An 18,103-nucleotide genomic window follows, 5' to 3' on the forward strand; every position below is an offset into this window, starting at 1 on the left:
TATATTTGTCATTTACACCTCACCTTACAATGCTGGGACTGAAAGAGTATTTAAAGGGGGAAAAAAAAACTTTTTCAAGGTGCACTGTTCCTCTGTTTGCGGGTAAGAAAAAATAAAATGGTAAAATACCGGTTTACAGAGAAACATCTATTGATTTGATCGTTTTTATTCATTTTCATCATGTTATGATTACAATTCTACTATTACAACTATTAATGTTCTTAAAGATGTATTAAAATAAGAAGATAATGTAAAAAAAAAAAAAACAATATGTACAAAACTCTGGAAAGACCCATGGTAATGTTCTCTACTTGAAAGTCTTGATATTTGCTCTGTAATGTTTTTATTCAGTAAACATCATTTCTCTTTAGTAGCAAATGCTTTACTATAACCCTCTAGGTTTTGTATATAATACATTTTTTGTATTTTTCCATTTGATTTTAGCCTTGACTTTATTTGAATCAATACTAATATTTTATTTTCTAATGATTATTATTGAATAAACTTCAACTGAAATGCAACCTGCTCTTTCTTGTATGTAGCTTGCATTCCAAAACATCCTTGTTAAACATCTTTTACAGCAGCAGCATCATATAGCCTACTGTAAAATCACCAGTGGTGGAAAAAGTACTAAATTGCTTTACTTAAGTAAAAGTATCAATACTGCAATGTAGAAATACTCCGTTACAAGTAAAAGTCCGGAATTCTAAATTTACTTGAGTAAAGGTACAAAAATATTGGAATCAAAATGTATTTAAAGCACCAAAAGTAAAAGTACTCATTATGCAGAATGTCCCATTTCAAGTTTTCAAATGTATAAAACATCTGGCCGAAATGTATGCAGAGCAGAAGTGGTTAATGTAGGTTTTGTAATAATAATCTAAATCTACAAAGTACTGTAACTAGTAACGTTTTCAAATAAATGTAGTGGAGTAAAAGTTACAATATTTGGATCCGAGATGTAGTGGAGTAGAAGTAGAAGTATTGGAAATTGGAAATACTGGGGTAAAGTACAAATACCTCAAAATTGCACTTAAATACAGTACTTAAGTAAATGTACTTAGTTACTTTCCACCACTGAAAATCACACATTCACGATTGAACATTATACACTTAACAGTAACAAAAAACATGAACGAAATCAGCATTGTCTCACAGAAGTGTCAGACCGTGTCAGTGCTTCAGGTAACATCTTCTCTTATTACTGTCTTATCGATGATGCAGTCCAACAGTGGACGAGGGTGTATGTTGTAGTATCTACTGTCTGCAGGTCTAGCCTATATTTCAGAGGGACACACTTTGTTTGCAGACTCCACCGTTGTTTGAGTCTCGCCATCTTCTTCTCCCAAGGGCTGTCTGGCACACAGCAGAAACGGCAGAGCATATCTCCGGAACTGAACGACACAAATATATGCAATAAACTCGATGTTACAGCTATACAATAACACAGTTATTAAGAAGAAATGATCAAATAAGCCAAGGTATTATCTTTATGTATCACTAGATGGTGCTGGTGTGCTGAACTTACACCAGCACATTCTACAGTCCTCAGCAATGCATGCTCTCTTCCCTTACAATTTATCTGTTGCAGTTATATCCTAGTACAGTGGTTTTCAACCCTTTTCATATCAAGGTCCATTTTTGTATTCGCCATTTGAACCACGGACCACCATTTGATGAGATTTAGCCTCTCAGACATCTAACATCTAACCCCTGATCATTTTGATAGGATTGGATGGCTTAGGGTTGCGGACAGAGTACAGCAACTTGCTATGGGCCTGGTCTTCAAGATATACCATAACATTGGGATCCCCCTGTATTTGTCAAAATACTTCCAAAATGTTAATGATGTCCATGATCACAATACCAGAGGAAGCTCCACAAACCTTGTCCAACCCTTTTTTGGCTCAACAAAGGGAAGTAACTCGTTCTCATGCTATTCATCAAAAATGTGGAACGCCCTACCAAAAGGAGTAAAGGAGTGTAAAACCCTACTCTCTTTCAAAACAGCCCTAAAGATACACCTTCAGGAGGCTGCAATTGGAAAATGGCCCCTGTCTAAGTCCTAACCTAACCTACCCCCCTACCCCGCCCTCTCTCCTTCTCCTTTTGTACATATTTCTCACTCTTCATACCAGTAACCTGTAAACTGATTGTATGACATTCTATAGTAGTTGTGTATATCTGTCTGTCTCTTATATGTATCATGATTTGTGTGCATGGGGAACTCATTTGAAACAAGCTCAGTGCTTTTATGAGTCTTCCAGTTTAGTAGACCTTGTATTGTGAATTTGTACTTCCATGTACTGTTGTTCTCATGTCTTACTAAATAAAGTACATCAATCAATCAATCAGACCCAAAAGTTGGAAAAGATTTTGTCCACAATTCCATGCTGTATTGAAGTTGGTAGCCTACCATAGGAGAGATAACAGGCAAACGTTGATCAAAATAACAATTCTTCTCTAATTGTGTAGACTTCTTGTAAGTAATGCAGATGTTTAACAATAATTTAACTCTTGAGAGAGTAAAATGTAACCAAATGGACCCGTAGGGGTCCATTTGGTTTCATTTTACACTCAAGAGTTAAAGATGTACTGTATAAGGGTCCATTTGGTTACCAACTCTCCATCATTTAGCTGGGGACCACCTGGAACCCCCTCAAGGACCACTGGTGGTCCCCGGACCACTGGTTGAGAACCACTGTCCTAGTACATGCATGGAGGAGAGAAATACACTATAGCCTACATTGTGCAGTGGTTTTACAGTACCTGTTTGTTGAGGAGGATATAGATGATAGGGTTGTAAACAGCGCTGCTCTTTGCCAGGTACACAGGCAGGGTGCCAACCAGTGGAGGAATCTTCACGTCAGGGTTGAAGATCACAAACAGGGCAAGACTGGCATAGGGCAACCAGCCAACCAGGAATGCCATCACCATGAGAACCACCATGCGAGCCACTTCCATTTCTGCTTTGGCTGCTGCACCGCCTTCCATACGGCCCAGCTTAGCCACCTGAACACAATGTAATGAAAGGGGCATAATATCGTGGATTTGGGCATGAAAGGGTGACAGTTTGTAGATGGAAATGTAACTAACCATTTAAGCACTGTCTTGCATGAGAAATTGTTACCAGAATTAAGTATTATTTTCCATAAGAAAAGCCCACCAGATGCACCTCCTGGCCAGAAGACGGCGCTATTGTCACTAAAACAACACAAGCCTATGGACATCAAAATTACATTGCTGTGGACATTTGCCTAAAGTTTAATATTTGCACTTATTTTGGGTCCTCTAACTGTTTATATTGGTCTTATAATGTGTTATTATTCTTGGGTTTACTGACACTTTACTTTGTTTGCTTGAAAGAATTATTTTGAGTTCGTTTTTATTAGTCTGTCTTTGTAAAGCTTTTATTTTGAAAAAGCCCTAAACAAGAAGGAAGTAGGAAGTAGTACTGTTTGAGAGCGCGCGTCTTTGCAAAAGGCACGTCAATGAATGAATGAAAACAATAACAACAAAGAACTTCAGCGTTCATACCGAAACGTTTAATTTGTTTTAAGCACCTGGCTGAGGGCATAAGGTATGTTTTTTACATGCTGCTTTGTGTTGTTTATATTTTATGTCACGTTGTATTCTTTGCATATTTTCACCAAGTTATTAGTCACTGTGAATGTCGTTCTGCCGATCTGTTCTTGGACCCTTTGGGAGGAAGTGGCGTGATTAAATAATTAAATAATTACCGTGGATTTAGTTCGGTAATCCACAATTACCATGCATAATTCATGGAGTAAAACGGGCATTTCATGTTTGCTAAAATACATACAAGTACAGTACAGTAACTATTTCTGTATTGTTGGTTAAGAAGATAAGACATTTTATTGTGATTAAGCTTTAATAATCTTTGCTACTTCTCATGTTTGCACTCTAAAGGAGATTGTCATTTTGTGTTAAAAAACAATTTATGCTGAGGTTTTGCATCTCACAGGCTCTTTGTCAATTTGATGTCGTGCATCATTTGAATTTGTTACAGTATGGTTTTGTTGGATATGTTTGTAGCAGCCATATTGTAATGTATGTTTTGTTTTCTGTTGTTTTCCCACCTACACAGTTCTTACAGTGTTTTTGGAATACACTTTCAATATCATCAGTTTGAGAATTCATCCTTGATCAGCCGGGGTTTGCTTACAGGAAATACTGAACATCCAACAGAGCTATAAATGGTAGGTTATACCAGTGGTTCTCAAACATTTTCATGTCAAGGACCCCCAAATTGACACTTATTAGCCCGCGGACCCCCATTTGAAAAGATAAGCCAGGGACCCACATAAGAGAAGATTTTTTACGGCTCTAGCAGTGATTCTCAACCATTTTAATTTCAAGGGCCCCCCAGTTTGACATGTATTAGGCTACGGACCCCCATTTAATGGCATCTCTATCTCTGGGACCCCAATTTGTATTGTAAAATCAATGTTAATGTAACTCTGAGAGTGTACAAATGGAACCAAATGGACCCGTATAGGGTCCATTTGGTTCCATTTGTACACTCTCAGAGTTACAGACCCATAAGAGTCCATTTGGTTCATATAGCTGGGGACCCCCTGGAACTCCCTCAAGGACCCCTGGGGGACCCCGGACCCCACTTTGGGAACCAATGGGTTATACCACACCTGGTGTAAGGTCCACATTAGTTTTGCGTAGGATGTCAAGATGATGACGAATGGCACGGCAAAGCACAGGGTGAAATACGACAGGACATATGAGACGTTTGTTGGGTCCTGACTGTGCCAGTCCGGTGCACAGGAGGTCCCCACACCCTCCAGTTCATAGCGACCCCAGCCAAACAGAGGCGGCACATTCCATATGAGGGACCACAGCCAAGACAAGGCCACGCCTCCCACCGCATGCTTCAGTTGGAAGGACATTGGTCCGAGAGGCTTACATACAACAAACATCCTCTCCACTGCAATCAGAGCAACCGTGCACAGAGACGTGATTCCTGCATGACACAAGACAGAGTGAACCTAATTATTCTGAATGTTGTCAATTAGTATCATTATTATTACAACTGAAGTAGCTTCATGAAACTGCACATTAGAACCACGTCAACATAGGACATTATATTCTTCCTGAAATTTCTGGAATGCAAAGAACTTCCAATTCGGTTGCGGCGAGGCTGTCCTTCAGGTGGTGTGTCCACCACCACATTACATAGGAGCGAGGTGTGTTGGTACAGGGCCCATAGCAGTCCCTTGTGTTCTTGTTAGCATGATCCACACCTTCATATCTGCATGTCAGACTCCTAGAACCCCCCTCCCTCTATCCCCTTCTAACTCTCACTCTCCTTGTCGTTTTATCTCCCCTCCCACACCCACACCCTCTCCCAGTCTCCCTACATCCCCCATGTCTCTGTCTCTCTGTCTGTCTGTGTGTCTCTCTCTCTCTCTCTCTCTCTCTCTCTATTTGGATTCAACTTGATTGGCACATCACAGGTTTATGTGCAGGTGTATTTCTGTTTTACAAGCTCCCAACGTTTGCAGTTAAATAAGCAAGAAAAACAACTCGGATGTGTGAAATATTCCTAATTTAAATATAGATATGGTGCAAGCATGTTTCAAATTAGCAACGGAGACTGAAATGCTTCTGCAAGTGGAGCAACAACATGGCAGGTACTGTAAAAAGTAGCAGAATGGTCTGTCCCTGTAACTGCTGGCATCAAGTCATTGTTTTATTTTTGTGTATTTGTCCTTTTAGTGACTGATTCATGTCTCTTGGGGGCGCTCTAAGTGTGTTCTATGTGTTGTAAGTTTCCAATTAGGTCATTTGTCACATCTGTGTTTCTGTAATCAAGTTTTGTTTGCTACACCTGTAGTGGTTGAGAGGGAAGCAGCATTCTCACTTGATTGAGTGCGAGCATGATTAGAGAAGGAGAGTTGAACAGAAAGAAAGACAGTAAAGTAAAATATAAGAAAGTAAAGTAAAGCAAAATAAAGAATGTAAAGAAGAGAAAAGGAAAGGTTTTGCAGAAAAGACGCATCCAAGTCGACCCCCGCCATTCGTGTGCAAGCAGGCAAAGTGGTCAGTATTTGTTTGTGAGTCTTATTGTGAAAGTCATTAATATTAATGTAAATGTCAGAATGTATAAGTTAATGTTTTGTTTTTTGTCTTGTGTCTTGTATGTACTGTCAGTTCCACGATGTTTTCATTGAATAAACACCAATAAAAAGAACTCGGAGTCTCACATGCGTCGGATGGGAGGCACAGTCTCTCTCTTGTGCAGGTGAGAAACAGTCACCAGCTGCGGCTGCCAAATAAACATGTCAGTGTATACATAGTGATAGTGCAGCAGCAGTGGAGCATAACCATAGGCCTACTTACACAAGAAATAATAACGGCAGGGCTCAACGCTTGAGCCTAATAGGTGGTTGCTAGAGTCACAATAAAGTATAAAGAATAAAAAAGTATTTAAAAAAAACAGTATAAAAGCGGGAAAAAATATTTAAAATAAGATACTTTACACTGAAGAACTGCCCTGTTATTTTACCTTAGTATTGTATTGAATCTGCAAGTTATTAACCACATGTGGCATTGTCTTATTTTGTGTGAAGAAAGAAATACCCATACCTGTCCTATCACAATATATTCCCTGTTTCTTCTTGTAGATTGGCTATTGTCAGCGAGGTGCACTGTCATACACGATAGAGTATAAATGAAGCATTACTCACCACACAGTGACACTGCGAAGCCTTCCATCACACAGCCTGTTCTGCCCAGGGAGAAGTACCCCTGGGCATTGTTAATGACAGAGAGCACACCTCCTGTCATTGCTGAGCCTAGGTCAGCCACAGCCATGTTCACCAGAGCATAGTTGAGTGGCTGCCTCAGCTGCTTGTGCACGAGGGACACAATAATCACTGTAGTGTTGAGAACGATGGCAGGGCCCGTGAAAATTGCCATGATGATGGAGAGAGCGATGAAACCTGCCCGGGACAGTGGTGGGTCCCGCTCTGGGCCCCAGTAGGAGGCGTTCGGTGCGGCGGAAGAGGGATTCATCGTGGATCACACACACTGGTGCACTTTGCCAACATATGAGAACTGCACGTCCTCAGCAGCCCACAACTCCACTCTATGAGATTGATTTTGGGCCACACGTCAGATTACATCCAAGATAAGAATAAGTCCCTCGGATCTGGATTTAACAAGGAGAGAGTGTGTGTGTGTGTGTGTGTGTGTGTGTGAGGGGCACTCCATAAACTGTCTCTCCCTGACTAGCCTCCTGTGTCTTAGCCGAAAGTGACATGGTAGCAGTTAGGAGTGGAATAGATCATAGTAGATCTGATCAGGATTTGAGCAGTTATACTAATAGATATGATCATTTTTTATTAATTATAATGAAATAGTATTCATTAATTATTATAGATAGATGAGTGAGTCCAACCTTTTATTTTCATCCAAAACAAAATATTCCTCCTGAGCTTCTCTCAAAACAGGATCCTCTAGCTATCCAACAATTATAAAACATTATAAAACTCACACTGCGTTTAGGCTAGTTATAGAACCATAGAAGACAGGGAAGTACCATAGGAAGCACCATACCATAGGACAGTGGTTCTCTACCTGTGGGTCGGGACCCCCAGGGGGGTCCCCACATGATTGGGGGGGGGGGGGTCCCAGATGACATTAAAGTGACAATTTAGGGACTTTTAAGAGTAATCAACAAACTATATTACAAAAACTGGTCAAACATTGGCCAAATTGTCAAATGATATAAGAATATTTATCTGTGGAACCGAGTCAAACTAAATGTAATGCCTCAACTCTTACTATTCCCAAGTGCTTATCAGGGTGGGGGGTCCCCAGTTCAAATATGATTATTTGGGGGGGTTGTGACCTAAAAAGGTTGAGAACCACTGCCATAGAAGACAGGGAAGCACCATAGAAGATAGAGAAGCACCATAGGAAGCACCATACCATAGAAGACAGAGAAGCACCATAGAAGACAGAGAAGCACCATAGAAGACAGGGAAGCACCATAGAAGACAAGGAAGCACCATAGAAGACAGAGAAGCACCATAGAAGACAAGGAAGCACCGAAGCACCATATAAGATAGGGAAGTACCATAGGATGCACCATAGATGACAGGGAAGCACCATAGGAAGCACCATAGAAAACAGGGAAGCACCACAGTACCAGTTCACTTGTTCATGGACATAGAAAGCTGTGATGCTGTTCTGAAGTACAGATAGGCCGAAAAAAGAAAAGAAAAAACAAATCGGCCGAAGTTTGACTGATATTGATAAATCATTACCGATGTATATCGGTAGGTTTTTGACTGTAAACTTTAAAAAAGAATTAGGTACTAAAAAAGAATAAGAAAAAAGTATCAGCCGAAAAAAGAAATGTTGAGGCACATGCAGCTTGTATTCGGTTTTGCGTGGTGAATGCCTACTAGACTGACTAGTGCTGGTGAAATGTGCTTAAGCCATAAAGCTTTCATTCATTCAAAGGACAAACTTCTTAAATTGTACATGACAGAGAAGCCATGGGTAGACCTACAAGGCAGTTGGTTTGAACTGAGTCAAAGCATCATATAAGGGTTCTAATGAGAGAGAGTGCAACAGAGAGGCGTGTGACCATAACCTAAGAGGTTTAGGCCGGGTTAATCAAGACAAGGAAAGGATTAGTGTTTGGCTATACGGAATCCAAGCAGAGCCAGAGGAATTATGGATCTGATTAACATGCTTTTGTGTAATAGGTCTAAATTGATTTCCATGTTTATAGCAACATTCCTTGAATTGTAGTGAGAACAGATATAGCTCATATGAAGTTTATTCTTGCCATAATGCCAATTCTCTGTTCATGTCTCACCCTGGATTTGAAACTGGATTTGAAGCATGCCAGAATAAACCACTCTGAATGGATAAATTGCGTTTATGAGATTCAGGCAGTACTACTTGTCAACCAGGAGGTGTACTACCCTCCACATTTTGCAATGGAAGAGTAGGGTACACCCACAGTTAGGCCTATATTGTATTAGCATACTCTAAACCAGTGGTTTTCAACCAGTGGTCCGGGGACCACCAGTGATCCTTGAGGGGGTACCAGGGGGTCTGGTACCCCCTCACTTAGCTTAGGCTATTGAAAAATAGCAGATATACAAGCTCATAGCGCGGCACGCTATGAGCTTGTAGATCAGCTATTTTTGAAAAACCTTGAAAAAGTGTCCATATCTTTGAATATTTATATTTTTTAAAGCGAAAATTAACTGTTATCTTTGCTTCTGGGGGTCCCTGTAACCAAACATTTTCAAATCTGGGTCCGTGGCCAAAATGTATATCAATTTAGGGGTCCTTGGCATGAAAAAGGTTGAAAACCACTGCTCTAAACAGATTGGTTCAACGTTGTATTCATTAAAATAAGTCCCAGAATGCAGCTTTACGTTGCAACTCGACCTATGTCATCAGCCTCTGCTTTCACATAGATTATTGTATTTTATGTTTTAAGAACAGTAGCCTATTTATCGCTTTGTTCAAGACGCAGGCCCCTTGCACCAGAATCAGCACCAAGGACAGCGCCGACAATATTCCACTTGCAGCCTTTTTTTTTTTAGCCACCATGGACAGCGCAAGCGTTTCTTTTTTTTTCTTTTTTTGCATGAAAACAGTTAAACCATTTTGTCAGACCTTTGTTCATTTCAAAATTGTTCTAATTAGATGACATACATTTTCTCTGGATCGTGCGATTGGCTCATTAAGCCTGTAATAATAATGGTTCATGAAATAATGGGGAGAAGAGGAGAATTTAGTTAGTGATTCTGATTCAAGTGGACATCTTTGCCGCATGCTTAAAAAGGCACCACTAATGTCATTGATGGCACTTCTTAGCCAATCTGTTCTATTTAATGTCAATGCAATTGCGGCCCCTTGAAGTCTCGTGCAAAATAGGTGGGACTTTCCTTTGTGCTGCAAGACTGTTTATTTGGAGTCGATAGTTAATTAAAGCATTAAAGCAACCTCTCCTCCACGCCAGATGTGATTGGGGCCCAGTCAGATAGGAGGCTGATATTGGCTGATATTGCTCGTCATCAAATCCAAAGCGAAGCCTGTATTGTGTCTTATCGACGCCTCCCAGACAGTACAGGCTCCTCTTGCGTTTGATGTACGATGCAATTACTAAGTTAATAAAGGCTCGTGTCGAAACACTGCATGTGTGGCGGGAGATACATCAACCCCTTCCCTGCCTGCCTTGACATCATTATCGCGGGCTAATCAGCGTACTTCAGATAGGGCAATATCGTCGGGTTTTTACTAATAAATCCCGATGAATATTGCACACAGAAACGTCAAGTCTTTATGTCTCGGTTTTCTTTTGTTTTACTGATTGTCCACTCGCCACTTATTGGCACGCCAAAGTGACAAGTAGCTGACAAATAGCGCTCGATGCGGCCATCTACAGTAGCTCTGCTCTTTCTGAGTATTGTGCTGCTGCTGCTGCTGGTGCTGGTGCGGCGAATCTCTGCAGTCTCATTACTCACCCGGCAGATATATCGGAGAGGAGGACTCCTCTTGAAAAGCATGATCTATACAAACTTTTTTATTTGAAATGTACAACTGAAAATATTACGAAATCGTTTCAGTTAGCCAACCACAATCAGAGCACCCAGTTTCACAAATTGTTTTACAATCAGTGCTACAGTATAGCCTAGATATAAGAGACAGCCAGCCCATTGCCGTTATAGTCCGTAAGAATTCTATACATTTCACAAATTAAACCAGTGTTTCTGAAAACCTTAGGCTAACCTATGAAAGTAGTATAGGGCTAGGCTATACTGTAGATCGCTGCCCATTTACTGAAGAAGAGAAAACTGCCTGTCTTCGACTGAGCGCATGCACCCATTGATCTCATCCTCAGCGGGGTTTGGTTCTCTGTCTCTCGAGTACAACTCTGATATTCAGCCTACATAGTTATAAGTTGACCACACATTGATCATTTGGACCATAATAGCCGTGATCAAGCGGACAGTTCATCTCCAAAACGCCAGCGATAGACCGTATACCGGTAGCCTAATATGCCGCTCAGAAACACACGGTAAGAAAATACTAGGGGCATAACCGCAAACAGATTAGGTTCTCTCTCTCTCTCTCTCTCTCTCTCTCTCTCTCAATTCTCTTTCTCTCTCTCAACCCCCCCCCCCCACCCCCCTCTCTCTCTCTCTCTCTCTCTCTCTCTCTCTCTCTCTCTCTCTCTCTGTGCCCTCTGGTGGAGAAGGGCCAGAACCTGAGAACCAGGACCGTTGCTGAAGTGAAAGGCCATCCTCTTCCTTTTCTTTCGGCACGGGAGCCGCGTCGGGACTGACTGCTGCCCCCCTTGGAAGTAGTAGGAGTATCTGATCTGATGAGGGGGATGTGGTGGGAATGCACTGAGCCTTCAAATGCGCCGTGACCGACTGACCGTTATTTCGTTCACGGGATTGAAACGAGAAGCTGACCCGGAATCCAGTCCGTGTTGGAAAGGTATACCAAATCCTGAAGATGCAGTGGAACTGGATGGTGCTCTTTGGTCACATGTGCTGCACCAGCATCCCTCTGTTTTGGATCGCTGTCGGCATGAACGTGGCGGAGGCGGTAGGGTCCCAGCAAGGGATTCCACTATCAGTGTGAGTGATCAATGATGTTTGACAACTTTTTCTTTTTATGAAACAGAACTAATAAAGCAAGGCTATATCTTGCTATGCAGCCAGTATGCACAGTTAATTCCTCAGTGTTCATTTAACTCTATAGGCTACACTCTCGAAATGTTAGATATTTGCAAACGAAATCATTCAAACAGACAAATTAGAGTAGCCTAATCGGATCAATCCACGCAATTTAGGCTTTGTATTTTTTTTGGCAATGCATGCAATCGCAATGAAGACATTATTTTCACATATTAAAAGCATTGACTTAGCACTTTAGTTTTAAACTTAAGTTTAAAACTGTTGCCTTTTAGTGTGGGCTATATATTGAAATAGTTGCATGCAATAGCCTAGAGATCCATTGAACTGGAAGGCTACTTAGTTCTCTAAAATCTCCAAAGTAGCCTAAGGTTTAAAAATGGTTCTGCTCATAACTTTTGTCCTCTTGTAAACCCAGATATCTTTCAGATATTTCGTTAGGTTTCTGAAAGGGGTTTCTGAAGTTGTTATAACTTGTTATTATAGAATTATTATCGTCTGACCACTCAAATATGAAGTTCCATCAGTGATGGGTCTCAGTTACTTTTACTTTTTTTTAAAAATAAGGTTAAACACCTGCTACTCTGTGTAAAAAACAAAAAACAATAATAACAGTACAACAGTATGATACCCCACACAGGAAGACATTAAAGTTGCTATTGACTTTTTCATGCAGGTCTTAAGGCTAGATTGTATCTGTAATATACCACCATGAATATTCACAAAGGTATAGAATGTGAATGCACTGCATTGCAGAACTCTTCCGTTGTGCTAGTGATTCCCATCTGATTCTGTTATAATAGATTGTGCCTCAGCATTTTCTTAAAGTTGGAGCAACAATTTAATTGGATTTATTGTTAAGTTTGTTATTTTAAAGGAGTAGTTCACCCCCCCAAAAAACGTATTTTCTATCAATTACACACCCCATGAAGCCTTTCCTGAGCCAATCATTTGATGACCGGCCTAGTCTCCGGTATAGAGTCTCCTACTCATTATTGCTTAGGAATGCGACAAATAAGAATCTCCATGAATTCCAAGGCTTCATGGGTGTGTAATTGGTAGAAATTGGTCATTTTTTGGGTGAACTACTCCTTTAACAAGTCTTTCAGGTGTGAGTCTCTAAAATACAGTCAGATAAATAACTGAAATAGAAAACTAAGATCATATTACTTTTTTAATAATAATAATAACCAACTTTATTTTTTGTAGGATATAGCTAAATGTCTGTCTGTGAATGTTTCAGGTTGTAACCTTTCTTCCTTTAATAACACTATAGCTTTCTTTTTCAAAATGTTTGAGAAAGGTTCAAAGTGTAACTAAGAATACTGCTGAAGTCCTTTTTGGAACCCTTACTTTTTTTTCCTTCTTCTTCTTCTTTTTTTTTTTTTTTTTTACCGCAAGGGTACTTAATCTCTGCCTTTAAAATCACATAATCTTATACCCTGATGTGCAGGAGGACAGAATGCAGGAGAACCATTTGGCTCATTATAATGGCTTAGCTGTATAATGTTGTATAATGCTGTATAATGAAATATAAAACATCGCAAACATCGACATTATTTGTTGCTATAAAGACTTGCTTTTTTGCTGAAATGCTATTTTTGCCTCCTTTTGTGTTCAAGTGTGAAGCTATGGGCATCAGCGTTTGGTGGAGAAATTAAATCTATTTCTGCAAAATATTCTGGATCACAACTACTGCAAAAGGTATTACTTTACTTTCTATTCGCTGTACCTCTCTTCACATATACACTTGATTAAATGTGAATCATCTTTGTCCGTCGTGTACAAATGTAGCCTATACATTCAACTGAATACTGATTTCAGAGGAGACAGGTGTGTTCAGCACTCAGCTGTGTGTGTGTGTGTGTGTGTGTGTGTGTGTGTGTGTGTGTGTGTGTGTGTGTGTGTGTGTGTGTGTGCGCGCGTGCGTGCGTGCGTGCGTGCGTGCGTGCGTGCGTGCGTGCGTGCGTGCGTGCGTGTGTGTGTGTGCGTGCGTGCGTGCCTGTGCGTGCGTGCGTGCTATATGTCCGATACGGCCCATTAACCACAGCACTGATTCATCTCATCTCTCCAGTTAAACTCTCTGGAGTCAAGAGTTCCAAGTTAACCGCGGGATATGAACACGACAAGGAGACAAATTGAATAAGCCTAGTGGGATGAGAAGGTGTGGATGGAGAAGGTGTAGTAAGGGAAAATACAGGATGACAGGTAGCCTATAGCAGTGGTTCTCAACCCCTCAAAATGATCATATTTGACCTCCCTTCCTGAACAAGCACTTAGAATTGTAGGAGCTGAGGCATTACAGTTTGCTTGACTCAGTTCCACAGATAAATATTGTGACAATAGCAGATATAAGCTCTGTAGATCGGCTATTTTCAAAATAATATTCTTATAGTATTTGACAATTTGGCCAATGTTTGACCCATAGTATAGTTTGTTGATTACTTTTGATGCAGTAATGGTCTTTTTTCTTTTCTCTTTTTTTGAGGTATTGAAAAGGTCATGTTGGGGTCCCCGACCGTCCCCCTGGGGGTCCCGACCCACAAGTTGAGAACCACTGGCCATACAGTAGGCTACAGTAGTAGTAGTAGTAGATTCATTATGTAATTTACCTCTCTGGCCAGGTGGTGGCAGAGGCCTCAAGGCAACAAAAAAAAGGTTTCAAAATTGAGTCATGTGATTGGACAGCAGTCAGTGCTGAATTTGACTTTCTTGTTTGTGTTGTTGTGTGAATTATCGTTTTGTTGTATGGGTTGTGCATTGAAGGTACACAGAGAAATTAATGTTAATTGTCTCTGAATGTTAATTTAAATGTGACAGTGTAAAATAGACCCAAAATTTGTCATAATGATGATTGTGTGCGCTGGTGTGTAGCATAATGCACTTGAGTTTCTGACCACACGTTTTATATTATGTCATTCTGGAATAGATTATCTTGTAGAAATACATCAGTTTCAGTAACGTTTTTACCAGTAGATTTTCTCAACAGGCTATATTAGGCCTGCTCTTCTTTGACAGACAAATACTTTCTTTTTCTGTTTTAAAAGTAAAACATTTTACATTTTTGATTTAGCTGTCAGGTTAAGCAGAGATTCTTCTCCATTGGACTAAAGCTTTCGTAATTCGTATTATTAACCCATGTCTAAAAATTATAATGCACACTGATGCAAGGTGGCGATTCTTTAAATTAAATATTATTCTTTTTTTTTTTTTAATTTCTCCTCGTCATTGAATATGCATTTGCCTTTGCACAATAACAGTCAATGGTACAAAAAAAAAAACCCAGCAGATGTGTGTGTGTTTTTTGCGTAGCAAGCACTCCTCATGTTCCTGTTCATGGAGGCATGTCTGGTGAGAAGAGAACAGCAGCTCTCAGCCAGTCAGCACAATGCGGCGAGGTGGGAGGGAACTGACGGCTCATTAGGGACTGTACATTAAGGGTGATCATTAGATGCTTTTATGGTGAATTAACCTGATTTCCATTCAGAGTTCTGCTGGGGACAGCATGGGAGAGAAAGGAGACAGAGGCGCTTTCTCGTGGCTGTGTGTGTGATGTGATCAGTGATTCATCATGGCTCACATGTGTCCCCTCTCACCTCTGCATTGGTTATTCCTACAATCAATAATCATGATCATGGATTTTGATGGATGGGGGTTAACCTCCCTTTGATGACTGGAGGAGTGTGAGCAAGGGGCGTGGACGGGGGGGGTTGGGGGAGAGGGGGGGGGGGGGGGGTTGGGTGGGACTTGGGTTGCTGAGGCGAGGAGGACAGGCGTGAAATGAACTGTTCTGCTCCACTGCGAGCCCACACTCTTCCTTTCACTAGGTAATTTGTCGCCTCGTGTATAGGCTGCTACTGGGCCGTGCGTGTGTGTGTGTGTGTGTGTGTGTGTGTGTGTGTGTGTGTGTGTGTGTGTGTGTGTGTGTGTGTGTGTGTGTGTGTGTGTGTGTGTGTGTGTGTGTGTGTGTGTGTGTGTGTCTGTAGCCTAGTATAATGCGTGTTTGGGTGTGTACTACTTTAACGTGTATTTGTATCTATAACGTGGGTGAATGGAGCGTGTGTAACATTAAGGGTTTTGTTTTTATTTTTTTTGCATGCAGGAGGGAGTTGTGATGTTATGTAATGATATACCCTGTCTGTTCTACTGGGCTTTGTTCTGTATCAGTGCGTGTCCTGTGTGAGTCTAGCAGAATCAGCATTATGTGAGGTGTAGTTCATTATCCAGAATCGCCAGAGCTTGACACGTTATTATCTTTCTCTTGTGCTCTGACTCCATTTCAATTACCCTCCAACCGTGCATAGCCTTCAGACTCGGACCCGCCCCCTTGCCCACCCAGCCTGGCCCCTTCAGCCAATGAGCGACAGAGAGATACATCTTGTCAGACAAGATAAAGCCCATCAATCATTCACTGTCTGTTTGCGGGATACATTTTATCAGCCAGTCATCTGATCTGATGGGGCCGGTTGGCTGAAGCTTGTCAGATAGTTGGTGCCACTTAAGGGCTTAGAAGAAGCTTTATTTAATGATTTCATTTCCCCTCTATATGGGTAAGAAATGGTGTAAATACACGACGATAATTACACCATAATAATGTCTAACTGTTCACACAGAAAAAAAACACCAAACCCGCTGCGCGCGCGCGCGCACGCACGCACCACACACACACACACACACACACACACACACACACACACACACACACACACACACACACACACACACACACACACACACACACACACACACACACACACACACACACACACACACACACACACACACACTCTCAACTCTCAATTCAATTGAATTCAACTCTCTTTCTCTATGTGTTTATTTGTATTTCATTATCCATTCACAACACATATCTTGTATATTTTGTTTTGTTTTCTTATACTTTCTTCATACACCTGCACCTGTGAGACGATTTGTCATGTAAGTGTCCCTTGAGTGCAAAGCCCAGAAGCAATATGTTTTGTGCTATTTTTTTCCCAGAAATATAAGGAATTTGAAAAGTCTGTCAGAGTGGAAGAAATAGATGGCATGAAAGTGGTCAAAAACCTGGCAGTAAAAATGGAGGAGATGTTCAAGAGGAAACAAGATGCCACAAGGGTAGGTGGAAAAAACAGTGCTTTTAAATGTTATTCAGTATACAATAATATATACGAATATATATATATATATATATATATATATATATATATATAGATTACCTACAATTATTATTATTATTAAGCCTATTATTATTATTGCTGTTAATCTAATATTAGTTCTCTTCCTGGGACTTTTTTTTATAGCAACTTCTGTTAAAGGAGCCATACACAATGGGTATGGCCCATACCCATTGTTGTTTGTCCTATAAATACCCCAACATCTTAAAGATGTAGATAGAATGGCCAGTTGCAATATGGCTGTGTTAGATCAATCAAATATTCTACTGGGACCGACTGGAGCCGACATGCCGTTCACATGTCCCCAAAGCCCTGTTTAGCACCGGCATTCTTCCCGTGAGACCCTTAGCAGAGAGATAGCTAGGCCTACTGTACTTATAGGCCTACCTTGCAGTGAGTGTTGGGAGATGATAACGGTTATCTCTGTCTGCCTGGGTTGTTGTGCACTATAAATCATGAAATACCCAATGCTAGGCTACACGAAACCTCATTCAATTTCATAAAAACAACAACAGATTTAATAATTGACATAATGACATGCGTCAATGTTGAGAAGTCGAGTGCGTTTACAAGGCAGTTGAAGGCACACTTCATGGTGGCCTATGAAAAAATCAGGTAGTTTTTATGCATTGTGAAAGACGACTTTTCCAACATGAAAGCCCTATAATTGGCAACGTCATCACTTTGCTCAAAATTGAAAAAATAGCGTTTATGAAAAATTTACTGAATTTAATACACGCTTGTTAGGTGGGTAAAAGGCATGTCTCATTCCTATAAGAAATGTTTAATCAAAAGACAAATATAACATAGGTCTACCAGGGCAGGGATATTTCTTAATTCGGAAAGAATAATTCTATTTTAGTCTTATTGCAATTTCACGTTTGGTCATGCTGACGACTCAAGAATGAAACTCGACAGGGTAAAATGAGTTTTGTCGCCGCAACCGTGTTGGCAGTAAAACCTCAATTCTGTTTACATTGCAGTTATTTTTGACGTATTTGACAGTTATTAATTACCGGGTCGGTTCCACAGGCAAGGGTGACTGTAATGTTTAGGCGGCAATTCCCCCCAAAACGACACAGCAAGCACATTTCAAGGAGGAAAATCTAGGGCAATGCAATGGCATTTAGTCTGGCTCCAACGTTGCTTACCTCAATTGCCTATCAATCATTTTTCAGACATACAGTAGCCTATTGACATCTACTACATATATAGACTTGG

At 40.7% G+C, this 18,103-nt stretch overlaps 2 protein-coding genes across 2 annotated transcripts in view; one reads left to right on the forward strand and one right to left on the reverse strand.

Annotated features, from left to right (window-relative positions):
* Positions 1–1,277: 1,277 nt before the first annotated feature.
* Positions 1,278–7,050, reverse strand: LOC311048583 (parapinopsin-like; the record flags this gene model as incomplete). Its single annotated transcript, XM_084061846.1, has 4 exons — positions 1,278–1,394; positions 2,770–3,012; positions 4,668–4,996; positions 6,723–7,050. The coding sequence occupies 4 exons, from the start codon at positions 7,048–7,050 to the stop codon at positions 1,278–1,280; spliced, it is 1,017 nt and encodes a 338-aa protein (XP_083917972.1).
* A 4,479-nt stretch (positions 7,051–11,529) lies between these two features.
* Positions 11,530–18,103, forward strand: part of cacna2d3 (calcium channel, voltage dependent, alpha2/delta subunit 3) — a gene marked incomplete at its 5' end in the record, with an annotated part of 51,613 nt that continues 45,039 nt past the window's right edge. The window contains 3 exons of the mRNA XM_084062041.1: positions 11,530–11,654; positions 13,334–13,415; positions 16,707–16,823. Of these exons, the coding sequence (XP_083918167.1) occupies positions 11,530–11,654; positions 13,334–13,415; positions 16,707–16,823 (324 nt within the window). The remainder of the gene's footprint in view (positions 11,655–13,333; positions 13,416–16,706; positions 16,824–18,103) is intronic.

This window comes from Gymnoscopelus microlampas (assembly GCF_963454915.1).
Source record: "Gymnoscopelus microlampas genome assembly, chromosome: 7".
In the NCBI taxonomy this organism is placed as follows: Eukaryota; Metazoa; Chordata; class Actinopteri; order Myctophiformes; family Myctophidae; genus Gymnoscopelus; species Gymnoscopelus microlampas.